Raw genomic sequence first — 16,991 nt, 5'->3', positions numbered from 1 at the left:
TTTCAAAAGAAATGCAGAATTGAATTATGGGTCAAATTCACTCCATTCAAGATGAATTAATGGATTTATGACAATGAAAAGGCGGGTTGACTTTTCTTTTTAAGTAAAGTCAGGCTTTGCTTGCTTTTGTTGTAAATGTGTTTTTAGTTCAAGTATTGGGGGACAAAATCCACAGTCCTAATAAGCATATACATAGTTTATATGTATCTGAGTTAGTCAAATGAAGTGCATGTCTTCCACAGTACACAACTTTCTTTATGTGTTTCTCTGGACAGTGTTTACTTGTTGAACTTCACTGGAAGCATAGTTATAAAAAAGGATACTAACTATGGAAGAAATCAACTTAGTCTAACTTAGACTGCAGACGCCTCAAATTAACTTCAAACAAACCTTTGAATACATTTCTGCACAGAAAGAGATGGGCCATATTTCTTAGCACCTACCCTCAAAGCCCATTAGAAAGGATTCTTGTAATGATTATGTATTAAAAGGAGAAACCCTTAATTTTAATAATGCTATGGGTCTATATTAAATGTAGGCTAACTGTGTGAACAGCATCTTCCAATGTGGATTTTCTTCTCACTGACGTGTAATCACCTGCTGCTGTTGATATGATGATAGTTCACAGGAAGCGGTGCATACAGTGTTTTTAGAAAAAATAAAATTGGTTAGCTGCCACACCTTAAAATGCGATATTACATCAACCACAATGGTGGTTTAGGTAGGTAAGGCACATGCAAAAATGTGGATCAAACCAATACCAACATCAACATAAAGACACAGTGACACAGACAAACAGTACACATGAGGAAATGAGGTGTGGTCTTAGGGTTGCGGAGTGCATTCAACTGAAAACACAGCTGTCAACTTGCTCTGTGAACAACACAGATCACAACATCCAGTCTTATGCCAATATCTGAACACATTTTTTTTTATTAAATAATGACTTCTTCAATTCAAAACAAGTACAGTAGTTACAATTAAACACTATGTACATTTACATTTCATTCATATTTACAGCAAAGCAGACAATGCATATTGCACTGTGCTTTAATGGTAAGTGAAATATTAACATTAACATGCAGGCTGTATTCTGCAGTGCTTTGTCACTCGGTAAGAACTATACATTTAATATCAACTCGTAAGTATTGATACAGTTTCACACAAGAAATCAAAACAATATATAGTGGAGATTAAGCTCTTGTAACATTAAATGACATTGGACATAAGTGAAGCATTTTACTTGTGCTTTTCTATTTTGAGCCTTGTGAGAACTCTTCAGTATCAACAAAAATCTACATCTTGACTTTTTTATAGCATACGAGGAACTACTGACACATCACATGCTTGATTGTCTTCCTCCTCTTAGTAGCTAACTAAATCTTGTGGAGCGAGACATGAACAAAAAGCGTAACAGTCTTCTCATGGCAAGTTATGCAAGTAAAAATTATCTAAAACAGAAATGCACAAATCCACACATTCAGTTACCGCCAAAGCCATTTTGTCATGTTGTGGCTTGTCACAATGACACAGAGCAACAATAACAATCTCTGTCATCTTTGACATTGTGTTGTTCAGTCTGTAAAAAGAGAAGTGGAAAGAGAAGTCCCTCTTTTAGCCCAAACGACCACTGTCCGTCTGTTTAGCCTTCAGTGTCCGTGCTCTGTTGTCTTGTTAAAAACATCTTGTAGGACAGAATCCCACTGTGGTGCACTATGATAAAACGTCCACATGGGGCGCTGGACAGCTCAATCTTGAGGGGCCTGGTTTATCACCTTCTTCTTACGGACTGAGACCAAGTCATAGAATGGATCCTTGGTGATACTCGCTCTGTTTGAAGTAAAAAAAAAAAAGGCCAATTTTGATTGTGAGTGAATAACAGCAGCATATGTGTGTGTGCTTTTGTATATTATAAACATGATTACAAATGTTCTGAACAGGGTAGTGAAATTTAAAGGGGACGTATCATGCACATTTCCAAGTCTGTATTTTTATCTACTGGAATATTTGCATGATTTAGAGGTTTTAAAAAAACTCATTGTTTATCTTATACTGGACCTTTATGCAGCGCCTCAATTCTGACAGAGGCTGTTTTAGCTCCTGTCTCTTTAAGGCCCCCTTTTCCAATGAGCATACTCTGTTCTGATTGGTTAACTCCAGCTCCGCAGGCTACATAAACAAACAGTAGTTAGATTTTTAACTTTGACAATGTTTAACAGACATCTGAACTACTGTAACTGTATATTAATGACAGGAAATTACAAGAAGCATGAAATGTCCCCTTTAGGAATATCTCCCAAATTGAAATGTATTTACTTTAATTTGACTACAATAGCTTAGCCTTGCACAAAAGACAGCTGATAGCATAGGGAAACGGCATGGGGGGGGGTAGTTACTCCAAAAGCAGATTTTGTTACCTTTGGATAGATTTAGACAGAAGCGAGTGGTGACTACATATGAATCCCATGCCACAAGTAGCACAGCACTTCATAGTACACTATTATACAATACTAGCTTTTGGCCAAGTGTAGTTTTGGTGAAGATTTTCAACACACTTGTACATTTGAAAATATAAGGGTTTGCTTTTCCTCCGCATAAGATCTGTGTGGAGTTTTTTTTTTTTTTTGTAAGTTTTTTGTAAGACTATATAAATGTTTAGGGAATTGTCAATAAATGTTTTCACAAGTACAGTAGTACAAACAGGTGTGAGGTAGTGTGCAGGTGCATCTGGTCGGTTTGCTTGTATTTGTGTTGATGTTTGCAGAATCGTGTGTGTGTGTGTGTATGTGGTCTGACCTGATGGCCTCGATCCAGGAGTCTCTCTCCTCAGCGTTGGCAGCACAGATCGTGTAGGACTGGTGTTTCCCCTCCACCACCCTGCCATCTGTCTCTGTTTTACATGCTTTGATCTTCTGTCCTCTGCTATTGGGGTTGTACAGCTCCAGACAGTACTAGACGACACCAGAATCACCATATTACTTAGCCTGTCAATCTATCAGGTGCATCCACACAAAACTTTTTAATTCAGTTCAGTTAGCCTTTTATGCATGTTTCAGTTTAATAGTTAAAAAAAAAAAAACACACAAATGTTAGTATCTTACAGGTTTGCGAGGTTGAGGCACTTCTCTCACACAGAGGTTCTCTAGAGGGATGATGCCTCTGGGCTCCTTATCCTACAGACAGACAGGAAGAGATAAAGAGGTGTGAGTCTGATGATTCATCAAGAAAGCAAGATGTAAAGGGTGTAAACGTGTTTTGTGTCACGAAAAGAAGGGAGAGTAGAAGAGGGGAAGTAGAGGTTGTAGAAAATTGTTTAATATAACAAATTGTCCTCTGGCCACCAGAATGCTTCCTAACATTACCCATATTGCAAAAAAAATAAACTACTTGGGTTTTAGTACATGTAATAGCTTTCTACCACATCTGTGGTTAAGGTTTGGTTAACGTTTTGCAACTCGAACATCTTGACAGAGGTTAAAACATTGGTCAGAAGGTAAATGGTGCAAATGTGGCCTTCGTTATTTAATGATTTTGAACCTGTTTCTGGGGTCCTGACTAGTTACTAAGCCCCTGAATGAAATATAATAGGATTTTAGGAAATATTCTAACGGTATAAACAAAAACAGGTCATTTTAAGGATTATGTAAGCGGAGCAAGAAGAAGAGTTAAATTGTGTAAAAAGTTTAAAAATGACAATGCTATGAGGCTTTACTTAGGCAAAGCAGTGTTTGCTAACATGCTAATGTTAAGCAGGCTTAATAGTTACCATCTTATGTTAGCATGTTAGCACGTTAGCATGTTTGCAAACAAACACAAAGTATAGCTGAGGATGATGGGAATGTCATTAGTAGTTTTGCAGGTACTAAGTCATAAACCAAAGTATTAGAACATTTGAAATGTTGACCTGATGATGGCACCGGTAAAAAGTCACCCAAGGCAAACAAGCATGTTTGAATCAAATTTCATGGCAATCTATCCAATATTTGTCAAGACATTTCACTAACTCCCACAAATGTGAATCACATGGCAGCGCTAGAGGAAAAGTCAGGTGTTCACTAAATAGGATTAATTCTCTGGGCGTCACATTTACTACAGTTCAGTAGTGTCTTTAGTCTAGACCCAAAGTGTTAGACTGACCTACCAACCTTGCCATCTTTAGGGCCAATCTTTTAACATGGATTAAAAATAAGCAGAGAATTGGTGGGTTTAAAATAATTTCAGACAAATGTTGAAGTGATATGTGAGGAGCAAAGTTGGAGCCTTACGGTGGTGAACTCAAAGTAGTAGAGGCAGTTGTCAGTCAGGATGAACCATCGTCTCTTCCATGTTTTCACTCGGCCTCCTGTAATACAGCGAGAGAGAAACTTCACACAGATGTTGAAACTGATGTGGTTTGTATGCAAACTCATGAGGGTGTACTCCACTATTGGGTCATTTTCTATCTGCTTCCTCTGTATTAACCTCAGCAGCTAGATGTGATGGAAAACAGTATCTTTTCTTGGTTATCTTTGGTTCATTTTAGGAATTTGTAGTTTAATAAATTGCCCAAATTAGCCAAGATTATTTTACTTATTTATCTAAACAGATTATTTGTAAGAGGAGTTTTACCAAGTTTGAGGAGCCAGCCTTCTCTGTCAGGGTTGAAGAAAGTGTGAGTCAGGTCATTCCCATCATCCTCTGGGATTTTGAAGGGCTCGTTGCGAATGCTCTCGTACAGTTTCTGCATTGAGTAGTTGAAAAGTAAAAAAAAATACCAAACAATACAACTCCTTAAAAATGCTACCATTCAAAATCTCTTCCCACCCACAGAACTTAATTTCTGAGCTAAAACATCATCACTAATCAGAGAAAAGTACAGACAATTGCAAACTGACGACTAAAATACCAATATCATCACTTACATATCAATGACTTGTCTAAAACTAAGTTCCCAAAGTTCATTGCATGTGTCTCTATTTGTGATTTCAGTTAAGAGATACCGAATCAGCCGGTATTCACATTTATAAACTATCACTAGCTCACAGTCAGTGACATTATTTAACATCATCTCCGCAGCCTACTGGTAACTATGACATATCTGTGGGTGGAAACTAATCTTAAGAACATCCTGAACGTGGTTACATGTGTGTGTTTCCGTTTCATATCATATTACAGAACGTCATTTTATTTAATCCAGTAAATGGTGTGCTACACAGTACGCAAGTATTATTAGATTATTTTTATTTTTAGAAACATATACTTATGATTAATCATTTTATATGAGCCTATTACCCACAAAGAGTAATATGTGTAGTAAAGTGTGTATAGTAAAGTATGACTTCTTTCAGTGGTCACAGAGGGAGTCACTTGAATACCTTTAAATTATTTTTCATTCTCCATATAAAATGTTCCATGTTCTCCACAACTTGATGAGAAACACAAAACGTTTGCCGTCAAGTAATTTGAGTCATCAAAACCATAGAAACGCGGGCTTTAAGCTATTTCACAATCTTTATTTCTGTTTTTTTTTTTTTCTGACTCACTTAATTTAAATATTTGTTGTAATATGTTGTAGGATGACACTAAAGAAAGCCGAAACACGTCTCCAGTTATATTACAATCTAATATCTTAAGGCAAATCTGATGCCACTATAAAAGCATGGAAGGTATATATATAAATAACATAGTAAAATGTGCCAAATGTGCAATATACAAACTACATCTACAATTTCTGCTTGGAAACACTAACAGGCTTAACGTAAAAGGTAACGCTGGTAATATTCTGTATTTTTCCAAGTCCAAAACCTACAATGAATGAATATCATATAGTTTTTTTCATCCGTGCCTCACCACAATGAACAAAAATACCACAGTTTATTTCGAGTCGATTCCACTTAAGCTATCCATCAGACGAATTTCTTATTTAAAACGCCAAATTTATATTAGTCCACCACTGAAAGTAGTCCCTAAAAAAGACAGTTTATTCTTGTCTGAGTGATGTTTGCTAAAAAACTGCATTGGCCAGCTGTTGTGTTGAGATGAAAATGAAAGTATAGATGTGTGATCCTTTTTTTAATGATTACATCTTTAGTAGGAAGAAGCCGGCTCTGAGCAGAGTGGCACAGACAGCGTAGGGAAGCCGGAGAGTATTTACAAATGGACTGACATGTTGTTGGTTTTAGTGTTTCTGTGGGATTTTTTTGACAATAGGTCAAGTAGAGAATAATACTAACCTAATCCTTTAAATCATTTTCTTATCCTACACCAGAAGTTAAACACATTTGTGTGGAGACGGTTACTCAAACTAAGTCATTTTTTAAATCTTTTTAATTCTTCAGCTTAGTTTTATGTAGATAAACATCTGTTTGGTTTAATAGAAAATCAGATTTTCTAATTTAAGACACTTGCATTTCGCACTATAACCTGTAAGAAAAAAAAATTTAAACAGTTTTGACCCCTAAAGAGGACCGAATAAGGAGGTTTTATGTTTATAAATAGTTTATTCAGATTATTACCTACTGGTGTTTTATTCAGATACTGTGATTGGCCAGTGTTTCACCAGGCTCTAAGTGGGTCTAGGCATATGGCGGCCCACCTAGAGCCCGGTTCTGCCTGAGGTTTCTCCCTGTTAAAGGGGAGTTTTACCTTGCTCATGTGGGAATTTGGGGTCTAGACCTGGTCTATGTGTAAAGTGCCTTAAGATGACTTATGTTGTGATTTGGCGCTATATGAATAAAGATTGATTGTTTCTCACCGAGAGCAGATCATTAGGTAGATCCTCTCCATTGTTGATTCCTCTGTTCATTGAGAAGAAGCGTTCCAGAGTTGTTTTGTCTTTCACGTTGGGGTTATGGAGGCTGGTGTTCAGCATGATGATGGCAAATGACAGGATGTAGCACGTGTCTGGTGATACAGAGGAAGATACCCACACACACACACACACACACACACACACACACACACACACACACACACAAACACATGCACATACCCACACACACATGCCCACACAATGAATAAGAATAAGAGGAAGCACCATGAAGTTCCCATTATTGATTTTAAGTCATCTAGTTTACATATATACACTCAGTGAAGAAGAAAAAGAACAAAGGAAAAGAAAGAAGAAATGAAAGTCAGAAAGACAAAAATGGAGAGAGATGCTGTGGTCAGTCACCCTCTCTTAAACATGCACGCTCACACATTTTCACACATAGTCAAAGCAGGAAGTGGACAGATGTTTACTGAAGCTCACCGGTCGACTGGAAGACATGCGTGTTGCATTCACAGTAGCGTGTTGCAAAAGCCTCCATCATGCGGTCAATCTTCTGGGCTTCTCCGGGCAGACGGAAACTCCACAAGAACTGCCTATCACATGAATAATCATAATAACATGAGACCTCTTTATGCAATACATGCATGGTTATGTAGCTGAACCGTAGATGTACCAAGCATCTGAGCTGAAGAGTGTTTGTGCCATGCAACGAAACACATCATTAATCATGCGTGATAATTCTCACATTAAGTCACGAATGTATAAACACACTTGTTAATTTCCACTAATAAAAACGGGTGGTTAGTAATTCATGACGACTCTTTTCCAGGTGTGTAATGCAACTAATCTAGAGGTTAAAACTAGCAATTACTCATATGATCGATTAACCAATATCTACAGTATTTGGTTTATTTGGTTTATTTTGGACTCAAAGGTGATGTCTTCAGATGTTTTGTTAAGTCTGACTAACAGTCCAAACCTTAGATATATTCAGTTTAATATCATGCACAGCAAAGAAAAGCATTAAATTATCACATGTAAGATGTTGAAAACAGCTAAAATGATGAGTCAATCAAGATAGCTGCCCATTCATTTTCATACGATCGACTAATTGCTTAATTGACTAAATGTTGCAGCTCTGAACTCATTTATTCCTGAAGTACTCTACTTAAATTTCTCCCCTAAATTTCCCCAAGGGGATCAATAAAGTTTCTATCTATCTATCTATCTATCTATCTATCTATCTATCTATCTATCTATCTATCTATCTATCTATCTATCTATCTATCTATTTATCTATCTATCTATCTATCTATCTATCTATCTATCTATCTATCTATCTATCTATCTATCTATCTATCTATCTATCTATCTATCTATCTATCTATCTATCTATCTATCTATCTATCTTAGGTGCGAGCTTGAGGTTCTACCTTATGACACTGTTTTGAGTTCATTATGTGTAAAAACATCCTGAGGAAGAAGTGAGCCAGTGCACCGCACCGCTGCACTTGTTGACCTTTGTCACATTATTTTGTTTAGAAACATCTTCAAAAACCAATACCAGCGATCATGTTTCTTGAGCAGTTCTTTGATAAGTCTATAAAGTAGTAAAAAGTCAAGTGATTGCGATATGCAGCGCAACAAGCTAGATTCCACTCCTCCTCCACACAATCTTCCTGTTATAAATTTGTAAGCTCTAAACCAGTTCGAGTCAAGATAACTTTGATCACATCACATCACATTACACAACTGTTTCCCTAACATTTCCCTAACAGTACAACCTAACAATTTTGAATGCAGGACATTTTTACCTGCTATGGATTATGTTAACACTGTGTTATCTAAGTAGGACATCTCACACCACCGACACATCTGCTGCTTTCCACTGGTGTGGCTTCAGCTAACAGCGGCCCCTCTCAGTGATGTATAGGAAATATGTGTTTACTTTGTGGTTGGTGTTATGACTCACGGCATTTATGTGTATCATGGGTAACTAAATGTGATTATAATATAATTATTGAGTATTCACATGATACAACAGAGGTCAAATGATTAGTTTCATAATAGAGATTACATTTGGGTGATTAGGACATGAACATTGTTTTAGTGATTAACACATGTTGTTGATTATGTTCCTGTTATTGTGAAATGAAATGATAATTATCAGCAAAAATTATTTTAAAAACAAGTGGGAACAGCCTCTAAAACACTTTGTAACACTAAAATATAATTTATGACAATTAATATAAACTTGAACTCACTTTAACAATAAGTCAAGTTATTCAGTTGATGCACTCATTGTTAATTGCTAATGACAACATCTGCATGTATGTAAATGTTCCTGTTGATGATGATTATGATGAATGAGAAGATAAAGGAGCTGACCTGAGGGCCTGCACCAGGTTGAGGTCGGAGAACTCGTGCAGCTCCACAAAGGCCTTCAGGGTCTGGAGGTGGAGCTCCTCTCTGTGGGCCGGGCAGGAAGGAAGACACATGAGACCAGACGGAGATATTCAGTTTCCCTGTTGGAACATGCCTTTATAATCCCTCTCTCCTTGCTCTGCTGCAATTTCCCCCCTCCCTTTTCCTCTTACTTCTCCCTCTCATTTTCTCATCCATGGTCCTCCCTCTTCTCTTGGCTGTTTTGTTTCTTCCCCCCATCCTCCTTTCTTACATACTGTCCTACCTCTGCAGCGTCTCCTTCCTCCTATCACCAACTTCCATTTCTCCTCCATTATTCACTTGATATTCCCCTTCTTTCCCTCTCTTTCCTTCTCAAATTTCCCTTTTTTTTCTCTCCCTTGTACTCACACCCCAAATCCTGTGTCTTTCCTCCTGTCTTCCTACTTCCCACTTTCTACTTGTCACCCTCTCGCTTAACCTCCTTGTCTTCCATCCTCATCCCTTATTTCCCTCCTGTCTGTCCGTTCTCGCCCCTTTCTCACCTTTCCCCAAGGAATTCTCCAATGGCTGTCTTGTTGAGTCCCTCCTCCTTGTAGAGGAAGTCTGCAATAGATGGTGCATTTCTCTCCAGATGCTTATTCTCCACCAGGAAATTGATACCCTGCACACAAACAAAGTAAATAGATCATGTATTATATTGTATTTCTGCATTTTTTTTCGGTTCAGGGTTTGTTTTAATGCACCTTCAGCTTAACAGACACAGGTAAAAAACATTTTTAGGTGACAGTATTTTACCTGATGGGAGAAACAATTAGGTCAAGTTCCCAAACATGCCCAAACACACACACACACACACACACACACACACACACACACACACACACACACACACACACACACACATTGCCTAATGTGCTATTGGTAGACGTGCTTAGTTTCATAATGATATCATCTCCCGTTTATAGGACCGAGCAAACTTGCAGCTTCTGCAAACCCAATTCCTTAAAAAACACTTTCTATTCCTCTTTCTTCTCCTTCACAAGGGGCAAGGTTGAGAGGAAAATGGTTGTTAAAATATGTATTTTCATTCAAAATAACCCAAAAAACCCCATCAAAAAATAAATACAATGGTGCAACACTAAATTCTGCCACTTCTGTTCTGCAGCTCTTTTACATAATGAGCTCATATGAGTAGTGTTGGGGCTTTCATATTGAATTGAAGTCATATTAATGAAGTTATGTTGCAATAATCTCAAGAAAACATACATGCAAAAGGCCTTGAGTTCAGCTCATCTGTAACACTACTGTTCAGAGCAGACTTATTCCACTAACAAAACCATTTAATTACCAGTAAGTAAACAGTTTGACCTGTCATTGAAACCACAATACGTCAATGTCAGTTCTTAGCCGCAAACAAATGTGGTTGAGCTAGGGAGGAAGTCCACACATAGGCTGCAAGCAAGAGCTGAGGCTGCTCAGGCGAAAAAAGCTCAGGGTTGCACGCCGAGCTGTTAAAGGTCTTTTCAAACTCTTAAAGAAGAGCAAGAAGTCATTTCATATCAAGAACTGTGCTGATGAAGACCTGTTAATTGTGGATAAAATGTTGACATTGTACGTTTCTGTAAACCACAGATGTGTTTAATGTCTACGTTTCATACATTGAATATTTTTAATGTTGGCCATTATTAGTTGTTTTATGATCGGGCAATACTGTGGTTAAAGGCTGGATAAGTTTAGGCACACAAACCATTTGGTTAGGGTGAGAGAAAGATCATGGTTTGGATTAAAATAAACAAATTAAATAAATAAAGATGTCTGGAAATGTCTTGACGCCTCTTCACAAACACTGTATTTAGCTCGTTGAAACAGAAATTAGGCGGCAGTGGTGTGGAGGTGGTCTCGAACATGGCTCTCTAATCCAACTTTCTGTTTGACCAATTTCTAGTCAACCATCCGATCCCTCTTCCTTATACTAAGAAAGTAATCTCTAATAGATGTCATCTGAACTATCCGCGGTTTGCAGAAATGTACAGTGCCAACATTTTATTCTGGTGACCAAACCTCCCCCCAAATATCCACAGACACACACACATCCACACACTGCTGAGCTCACCTTTTTGGGGTCCATGTTGAATTTCTTCTTCCCATTGGAGAACTGTTTAGTCTTCTCTACCGTTTTGCTGCAGGAAAAGCAACATTGAGCAAAAAAGTGTTAGTATTAATGAAGAATTAATAAATACCCCTATAAATACATTTGTACATATTGCAATACCAAAAATCTATCTATCTATCTATCTATCTATCTATCTATCTATCTATCTAAGTATCTATCTATCTATATATCTATCTATCTATCTATCTATCTATCTATCTATCTATCTATCTAAGTATCTATCTATCTATCTATCTATCTATCTATCTATCTATCTATCTATCTATCTATCTATCTATCTATCTATCTATCTATCTATCTATCTATCTATCTATCTATCTATCTATCTATCTATCTATCTATCTATCTATCTATCTATCTATCTATCTATCTATCTATCTATTTTCAATCTCTATGCCACAAACAGTTCTATAGCAGTAATGAGCAACAGAAAGAGAGAAGTTGCCCTTTGTTCCACTTGTTTTTATAAAAAGAAAGTTGGAATATGATACCAAGGTTTAAAGTTAAGTTAAAGTTGTCTTTACCACAGTGCTGCACAGTAACACATGAGCAATGTGTTATTTTAAGGTTTCTGATAATGATCTTATAGCGGTAAGTAATGGAGGCTATAGTTATTGAACGTCAGTAGTCTAACATCTGACCCTAATGAAGGCAACAAGCATTGGTCTATTAATATAAAGTTGTTCTACACTCCAAGTGTTGCCGGACCTTTGACTTTCTTCTGACTTTTTTCCCTTCTCCATGCAACTTGGAAGTGAAATTGTGCCATCCGGTTTCTACAGAATCTAACCTAGACATGGTTTAAAACATCTGGAAAGATACTGCAACGCTGAGTCACAACAAGTGTGAGACATTGTAAAGTAAAGTGGGTGCATTTAGTGGGAGTTCTAAAAAGGGCATTAAAAAAGGTTAATGGTTTAAAAGGCGGTTGGGGGGGTTTTCCACGACTGACACTCACTTTTCCTCCGCTGACTCAAAGCTGAGTATCCCCGCCATGACATTGTCTATCTCCAGCTTTAGTTTCTGAATGGAATAAAACAAGAGAAAGCTCAGTTTGAACTTAGACATAGATTGATACAAAATATATATCATATTTCCACATGAATACACAAACACTGCACATACTTGAATTTCATCCAGAAGGTCTTCCTTGTACATTTTGATATTGTCCATCTCCATCTTCTCATCCGCCGTGAAATCCGAGGAAACTGCAGAAATGAACAAAAAAACTCTGTCAGGATCCACTTTTGAGCTCAAATTTCATAACCAGCCCACACAAACGTACTGTAGAAACGCATCATTTGACCATGTTTGTTAAGATCTTATATATTATATTTTGTAAACCAAAAGAATGTGCAAATTTTTATATTTTACAGTCAAAGTTGGTGATTACAGCATTGTATCTTCTCTTTTTCTCTCCACAGGTAGATGTATTCGTACAGTGCACAGTCTGAATAAAACATACACATCATTGTTTTGTATATTTAAAAATAACAAAGGGAAGAGAGGTGTTGGGGTTTTTCTCATGAAAGACAACCACAAAATATTGCCATGAATACCTTTCTTGAAAAACACACCCGCGGTACAGACAGGAGATTACAAATGTGTGGATTCGTAACTCCATCCGTTGCCACTCCAACGTAAGGGATGGTAATAGACACGCAGGCGATGTATGAATCATGAGAACTGACATACTAAGGAAAGGCTTTCGTCAGAGCATCAGAACACAAAAACTGTGTTTGAAGGTTTCTATGGCAACAGATAGGCTGCTCATCAACAACCATGGTGAAGCACAGAGATCCCTCAGCTAGATTAATGTAATATCAATAGCCAGAGTCAGTCACTTCCCCATGGGTTAGTTAAAAGTAATTTGTGAAAAAAAAAAAAAAATCTAATCAACTCTGTGCCATGAATTTAAGAATCACAGAGAAATAAATCAGATTTCTTATATAAACACTCTTTTGCATCAGATATTTGTTAGTATATCTTCTGAATTTTGATCTTTTCCCCTTTAAAAATTCACATTTAACACATAAAATCACACAGATGTCCTCCTCAAATGTTCTTAATGACAAATTGTTTGAATCGAAGGTAGCTTTTAAAATTATGGCCACAGCTCTTATGCTGAAAAATGTGTTCCCGTATATGACATGTTGCTTCTGGCTGCAATGCAATGCTGTTTTGTATTTGGAAACAGAATATGTTATTTCTATTCAAATTTTAGTAAAAGCAGTTGGCCCTATTTTTTCTTAACTGCTACGTTTTTAACAGGGTAGGTGGCACGTCAGTGTAGCAATACCTGTGTAATTAGGGCCCGAGCACTAACAGTCCAAAGGCCCTGTTGAATCAGCAGGAATTATAGAATTTGCAATTGAACAGTATGTGTATGCCATTCAACTCATCATATATTGTTGTTAATGTAAGTGAAGAAACATAACAAACACTTGTATTTTTGCAAAAGTAAAGCTATGATTGCTTTCTATCGCTGGTGTGATGTGTTCATGAACCCCTAGACAGCTTGGACAAACAGCATCCACATACTGAGATTCATTAACTTCTAACTAAGACATATGGAAACATCATACTGACAGAATATTAAACTTTTGGTTGATTTATTTGGTTGCTGCATACTAATTTTTTTGCAAGGTGAGTTTGGAGTGTCTCACAAGAAAAGTCAGCTTGAGCGCTTACGTGTGATAAAGGACTGACTGGAACGTTAGCCAGCAGACCGAAGTAATAGAAATTAATTTCTCATCAGCATAGTAGGCCGGATGATAAACACAACAGAGGACTTTTGATACCATTTAAAATAGACCTTAGAGTTTGTGCTTTGTAGGAGGGTGGAGGACAGCAGCTCATGTTCACTCAGTTATTGAGTGAAAAACAAACATACACCCTTGTAAGATGTCAGGTTAGCATCAACGCTTCCCTTCGAGATAATTAAGCTGTTTGTTGTTAATGATCTGACCGCAGGACTGACTTCCACTTCTCCACCCTTCCTTTAAAGAGCTTGTGCAACAAGTACACAGGCATGTCATCAAACTCAACATCACTGTGGATTCTGGTCTTGATCTAAAACATATCCATGGAGCAAAGCAAACTTGACACTATGACTTTAAAAGTGGAGTGTTTAGACGTCTAACCAGAAATAGGAACTTCTGTTTTTTATATTATTATCAGTGATGTCTGCCCTTGTGATTCTTGTCAAACAGAGTGTGACTCTTCCGTGTTTCAGCATAGATATGCAATGTATGCCCTGTTTATGGTCTCACCAGTGTCCACATGACGGTGAGCAGTATACCAATAATCTCAAGTCCAGGTGCACTAATGGGTCAAGCCACAAAGAATGTATCTCATTTTTTTTAAAGTGCATTTGTTTCATCATAGCTGTAGAAATATGTTAATGTGCAGAGAAGAACCATAGCAGGTGCACTTTAGAATAAAAGGTTCACAGATTGGTATGATAAGCGACACTAATTAGGGCTGCAGCACAAACAAACACCCATTAACAATGACAGGATAATAAATTATCTCATTATGTGTGATAATAAGTTAAAGACCAGTTTATGCAGTTAAATGACACAGGTGATATTCATTAATACTGTTGTATATTTGCCTTATCCTACAACAAGTGGTGTAAATAGTACATTTATCAGCCCTCTTAGTCTTATAATAAAATGCCAAAGAATGTTTTAGAGTTACTGTGGATCCTAAAATACAATTTGAAATGTGACAAAAAGCAATAAAAAGAGAGAGAAGAAGCAAAATAAGTCTTACCCATTTGGCAATCAGTCATTGATATCCAATAAAAAAGAAGAGAAAAAAACCCCCAGAACAAGCCACAGTAGTCAGATGTAAATGTTCAGATACGCAGGCTACCTCTGCACACAGAGCAATAACAGATGAATGAAGTCGATGTTCTCTTTTAACCACACCTCTTCCCCATACATCTCACTGTCAAACTGACATCAGCACAAAGCCAAAAAGAATGACTCATAGACCCTTCAAAGTAAAATCTTATTGATAGGATCAATATTTACAAATGAGGGAGTCAAGGAGGGTGATGGTCCTTCATTTTAAGTTTATTAAACACAATTGACATGCTTCTGTGGCTTGAATGTGACGTTTTGTATATCCCCGCTGTTTGATAGAACACCGATTACATCCTCTGTCAGAGGTTGAAACTTTGAGATGACAGAGTGTTTTGAAATTTAGTTGCAAAACACTGGCCAGGATGTGAGTTTCGAAAGCCAGGAATATCATCATCTGTTGAGGCATTAGTTAAGAAAGGAGAAATTAGCATTAGAAAGGAGAACAGGGCGGTCGTACACACAGTGCCTCATTGGTTAAATCCCTCACGTTCCTATCATTTGGTGTTACATGAGAAGCACCAGACACATTTCCAGTTTATTAACCTTAAACTTCAAATTCAATATATATATTGAAGACAAGATCCCCTTTCCTCTTGTCTTATTGTTGTGGAGTAACTCGGGTTGAATTGTGAAAGGAGAACAGGGCGGTCGTACACACAGTGCCTCGAACACTTACAACCTTCCTCTCATCAGGATGCCACTAAAAATCATCTGTAGCATCTGCTCCTCCAGAACAGTGAAAACATGACATATGCAAGTCAATATTAGATCATTATTATAAAAGAAAAATAATCTGGATTAACTGTATTATACTGTAACAGGATTAAAGTACTCATCTTTCTCTCTGAGAAGCCACTGAAACATTCATCATTACTGGAACACACAGTATGTATGTTTTATCTGGATTTTTCATCAAATGTGTGTCAATTAAATACAATATCCAATTCAACAGCTATAAAGCTGATCTTACTGTAAGGTTATTCACATAATTGATGCAGAAATGCCATCTAGTGGTTATAATAAATATTACAGTTATATTAAAGTTATTACCACTGTACAACAATTAGTTGGACAATGTGTTTTTGTATCAGTATTTTAAAATTGTATTTTCTTACTTTTAATTGTTTAATCCCTCTACACATGTATATCAAACTTCATAAAAACTATAATTAAACTGAACTACAGATCTCTGTATGTGTGTGTGTTTCTCTGTGTGTGTATTTCTGTGCGTGTGGTGCATATGCACGCATGATTGCAAAGAGTACAAAGGAGGAAGTCTAAATAAAGTCCAGAGTTGTTGTTACTGCAGCACTTCACCCCTTTTGAAACAATATGCAGCTGACGAAGAAATCCACGTTTGGCCAGAGATGTGATGTAATCAAGTGACACCTGTGAACAACACCTTGATCTAGTGACATCACAGCCCTGGATCATTATTGTCCCCTGATGATTTAATCTATGGCTTTTGTCTGAATGTAGACCCTCCTCCTGTTGTGACGCTTTCAAATTAACATTGTTAATTGACCACCTAAGTAAGAACCACCTTCCCCCACTGAGTTATCCCTTGATCTTGCCTGTGTGTCACACTGTAAGGTCTGAATGCAAATGCTCTCCCTTCCTGCCTTTTGTTTCTTTGCTGATCACTGCCTTGGTCTTACTGTATAAAATGGCTCCATTTCATTTGCTCTGAGTCAGTCCACTGTCTCAGACACCACTCTGTGTCGGTGTGCTCAACGATATCCCGGGATATCAATGAACATCCAACACCACAGCAAACTTTAAACAAGGA

The 16,991-nt window shown here is 37.3% G+C and overlaps 1 protein-coding gene across 1 annotated transcript; it reads right to left on the bottom strand.

Moving 5' to 3' along the window:
- Nucleotides 1–922: 922 nt before the first annotated feature.
- On the bottom strand, nt 923–15,197 carry cyth4b (cytohesin 4b). Its single transcript, XM_062436400.1, has 13 exons — nt 15,108–15,197; nt 12,456–12,538; nt 12,289–12,353; nt 11,271–11,337; nt 9,700–9,818; nt 9,140–9,220; nt 7,232–7,344; nt 6,734–6,882; nt 4,609–4,720; nt 4,266–4,342; nt 3,102–3,173; nt 2,797–2,951; nt 923–1,830 (listed from the first exon to the last, which is right to left on the bottom strand). The coding sequence occupies exons 1-13, from the start codon at nt 15,124–15,126 to the stop codon at nt 1,749–1,751; spliced, it is 1,194 nt and encodes a 397-aa protein (XP_062292384.1). The 5' UTR covers nt 15,127–15,197; the 3' UTR covers nt 923–1,748.
- Nucleotides 15,198–16,991: the final 1,794 nt, after the last annotated feature.

Source organism: Scomber scombrus, chromosome 2 (genome assembly GCF_963691925.1).
Source record: "Scomber scombrus chromosome 2, fScoSco1.1, whole genome shotgun sequence".
NCBI lineage: Eukaryota > Metazoa > Chordata > Actinopteri > Scombriformes > Scombridae > Scomber > Scomber scombrus.
This window is presented reverse-complemented; position numbering and strand designations above follow the sequence as displayed.

Excerpts from the sequence above, each read along its gene's own strand:
- cyth4b (XM_062436400.1), bottom strand. Across the intron at positions 9,221-9,699 it reads GGAGAATTCCTTGGGGAAAG|AGAGGAGCTCCACCTCCAGA; the intron begins GTGAGAAAGGGG and ends CCCGGCCCACAG. Across the intron at positions 7,345-9,139 it reads AACCTGGTGCAGGCCCTCAG|GCAGTTCTTGTGGAGTTTCC; the intron begins GTCAGCTCCTTT and ends TTCATGTGATAG.